Source organism: Myotis davidii, unplaced genomic scaffold, assembly GCF_000327345.1.
Source record: "Myotis davidii unplaced genomic scaffold, ASM32734v1 scaffold648, whole genome shotgun sequence".
NCBI lineage: Eukaryota > Metazoa > Chordata > Mammalia > Chiroptera > Vespertilionidae > Myotis > Myotis davidii.
Genome location: NW_006299603.1, coordinates 189670 through 193538, shown reverse-complemented (window position 1 = coordinate 193538; position 3869 = coordinate 189670). Strand labels below are relative to the sequence as shown.

General features: G+C 39.6%; 1 protein-coding gene across 1 annotated transcript in view; it reads right to left on the bottom strand.

Moving 5' to 3' along the window:
• Nucleotides 1-1637: 1637 nt before the first annotated feature.
• TRIM58 (tripartite motif containing 58) overlaps nt 1638-3869 on the bottom strand; it is a 16542-nt gene continuing 14310 nt past the window's right edge. The window contains exon 5 of the mRNA XM_006775373.2: nt 1638-2533. Within this exon, the coding sequence (XP_006775436.2) occupies nt 1944-2533 (590 nt within the window). The 3' untranslated portion in view covers nt 1638-1943. The remainder of the gene's footprint in view (nt 2534-3869) is intronic.

Here is a 3869-nt window from a genome sequence, read left to right as displayed (position 1 = left end):
CAAAGCTCCACCGAAGCAAGTTCTATGCCATACAGTTGAATCCTGCACAGCAATTCCTCTGCTATAGTCACAGTTGGTCCTCACAGCCAATATGCCTGGGTGTCAATCCCTCACAGTGACAGCAAAAGCAATCAAGGCTCAACTACACCAGGACAGTGCACACAGCCCACACAGGGGCACACCGAGAGCACCCAGCTTGGGTGACTGAGGAGGCTGCACCACTGGATCCTACAGGACACCTTCTATAAAAGGCCACTCTACTAAGTCAGGAGATACAGAAGTCTTACTACATAGAAACAAACATAAGGAAGAAGCCAAAATGCAGAGATAAAGAAACAGGTCCCAAATGAAAAAACAGGAGAAATCTCCAGGAAAAAATTAAATGAAATGGACAGGGCCAGCAAATTACCAGATATAGAGTTCAAAAAAATGGTTATAAGGATGTTTAAGGAACTTACTGAGAACTTCAACAGCATAAAAAATGGACACAGAAACCATAAAAAAGAACTAGTCATAAATGAACAATACACTAAGTGAAATGAAGAATAATATAGGAACATCAAAAGTAGAGTAGATGAAGCCAAAAGCAAATTGGCAATTTGGAATATAAAGAATCAAAAAGCATACAGTCAGAACAGCAAAAAGAAAAAAGAACCCCCAAAATATAGTGTAAGGAGCCTCTGGGATGACAAGCGTACTATGGGGGTACCAGAAGGAGAAGAGCGAGAGTAAGAAATTGAAAATCTATTTGAAAAAATAGTGACAGAAAACTTCCCTAACCTGCTGAAGACATATAAGTCCAGGAAGCATAGAGAGTCCCAAACAAGATACAGTAGTCTTACTACAGAGGCCTACACAAAAACACATTACAATTAAAAATCAAAAGGTTAAAGACAACGAGAAAACCTTAAAAGCAGCAAGAGAAAGGCAAGGGAAGTCCCATAAGACTGTTAGCTGGTTTCTAAACAGAAGCTTTGCAGGCCAGAAGGAAGTGGCATGAAATATTGAAAGTAATGAATAGCAAGGACCTACAACCAACATTACTTTACCCAGCAAAGCTATTATTTAGAATTGAAGGTCAGATAAAGAGCTTCCCAGACAAGAAAAAGCTAAAGGAGTTCATCACCGCCATGAAATGTTAAAGGGTCTTCTTTAAGAAGAACAAGAAAGAAAGAAAAAGATAAAATATATGAATAATAAAATGCCAATAAATACATATCTATTAACAATGTAATTTAAATAAATAAATAAATAAGCAAGCAGAACAGAAACAGACTCGTAGATATAGAGAACATTTTGACAGTTGCCAGATGGAAGGGGGTTAAAGGGATGGTTGAAAAAGGTGAGGGGGTGGAAAAGTACAAATTCATTGTTATAGAATAGTCATGAGGATGTAAAGAACAGCATGGGGAATATAGTCAATAATATTCTAATAACTACTTATGGTTTCAGATGGGTATGAGATTTATCAGGATGACCATTCAGTAAGTTATATAATGTCCAATCACTAGGGTATACACCTGAAACTAATATATCATATGTCAATGGTAATTGAAAAAATAAATTGTTGAAAAAGAACTGCCATTTCTAATTGTTAATACATGGAAGACATGAGTTGAAAGGAATGAGAAATTACAATGAATATGTAAATATATTTAATACAAAAGTCATTTTAAAAGAGTCCTCAAGAAAGCATGTGGAGCCATCTTGATAAAAAGTGATGGGAATATTCCATTTCTAATATTATTATATTTCAATTTCACAATGCTCTTCCAAATGCAAATAATTCATACTTTGTCTTTTGTCCCTGTGGGAAATTTTCCATAGCAGCAATGACTAAAGTGCTGTCCTAAATGGGGACATTTGTTTAGGCCTCACATTTGTATTTCCTCCACTCTGCTCCAGGAAACTGCTACACTTGGAGTGTATCTCCAGACAGAATTTCAGGAATGGTCATCTCTAATGTTGGAAGCAGGATTAGGATGACTGCTGGATGCGCTACTTCCTGACTCTGCTTCTGTCATAGGTGGCAGGACAAGAGGATTTGTGTCACAGATGAAAAAGTAAGGCCGGAGAACACCATTGAACAGTTGGCTGAATGTGTAGATGTAAGACCCATTTGTGATGTCATAAAAGGAGATTTCACCTGCTTCATAGTCCAAGAAAATCCCAATGCGACGAGGCCTCTCTAGGTGGAGGAGAGGCACGGATGGGGAGGCAAGGACCATGTACTCATTCTCTTTCAGCAGCCACATGGCCCACACTCCGTTCTCGGGAGATGGTGTCGTTTCCCCCTTTCTTGGCACTGTGTCTTGAGAGACTCCTAAACCCCACTCTGCCCTTTCTCCCACCATGACTTCCCAGTAATGCCTTCCTGATGAGAAGTTCTGCAGACCCAGGATGCAGGGCCACGTGTCAAATCGCTCAGGGTTGTTGGGGACATCCCTCCACAGTTCTCCGTCCTGCACACTGCGCAGGTCAGCAGTCAAGAGGAGGCTAGGATGCGCTGTGGCCGGGTCCAGCTTTACATCAACTGTGGAAAAAATTTTGTAGGAGATGGAAAAAGCTGGTAAACACATAGGAATCCATTATACCAAAGACAATAATCACATCATTCCTCATTCTCTAACAACTGCTAGAGGAAGCACAGTAAGTATTTCATCTCGCAGGTCACTGAGAATATTCTTCATTACATTTGAGTGTATTCCACTGCTACTCTGAATCCAGGGCTCATTATTGCCCCATTGAAAACATAACCACTGATGCTATAACAAAACATGTGCATAACCACTTAGCATCCTTTTCTCTACACCCAAAGCACTTGGGTGCTCTTCGGAATATCTTTGTGAATTTAAAATAAAATTTAAAAACTACTTGGAATATATAAAATTTCTTCTAAGAAACTATAAGAAAGTTTAATATAAAAATCATCACTTTCAAAGCTATGTTAGGTGGAATTCCGAGGTAGAACCCATGACCTCCATACTCTGGTGATACTCAAGAGGGAGATTATCTGGGTGGGCCCAATATAACCACATCAACCTCTTAAAAATCAGAGCGGCTGCTCTGGATCCTGGGCTCCTGCCAGAAAAAGGCAGAGATATTTGCATCTGATCTGGCTTTGCTGGCTTTGAAGATGGAGGGGCACCCCATGAGGAGAAAGGCAGTTGACCTCCAACTGGCAGTCAGCAAGGACATGGGGATCTCAGCCCTATAGCTGCCCAGAAATGCATTATGCTAAGACCCTAAGGAAGGCTGGAAGATATCCTTCCCAGATCTTTCACAGAAGCCTTGCCTGGCCAACAACTTGATTTTGATCTTGTGAAACCTTAAGCAGAGAAGCCAGCTCACCCCATCTGGAAGTCTTATCTGCAGAACCTTGAGCTAATAAATGCATGTGGCTTTAAGTAACTAAGTCTGGGCAGCAATAGGACACAAATACTGACACTGGGAAGTCCCAATGAGACTGATGTGAAATTTTACTTGTACACATAATAAGCAAATCTACATATGAAATCTCGGTGAAGAAATAAGCATGTAAAATATTCAGTGTTTTCTCTTTATAAATAATTAAAAATGAATTTCATTAATATAGTTTTATTTTTAATATCACAATTAACAAATATTACGACTATGATTGCTATTCTTTGTCTCTAAGTCACTAATAGTGATTTTTTAAAATACTCACACCTGAGTGTGTCACACAGGTAGCATACCATCTAGTTGACCCATGAAACCACCTCCAGGTGGCCATTATCATCCCCACGTTACGATGACAAGACTCAGTCAAAGACTTCATGTGATTATTTTCTCAAACTCTCAAAACTATAAATAGCAGGGCTTGAAAGTGGGTCCCGTGGCTATTTAAC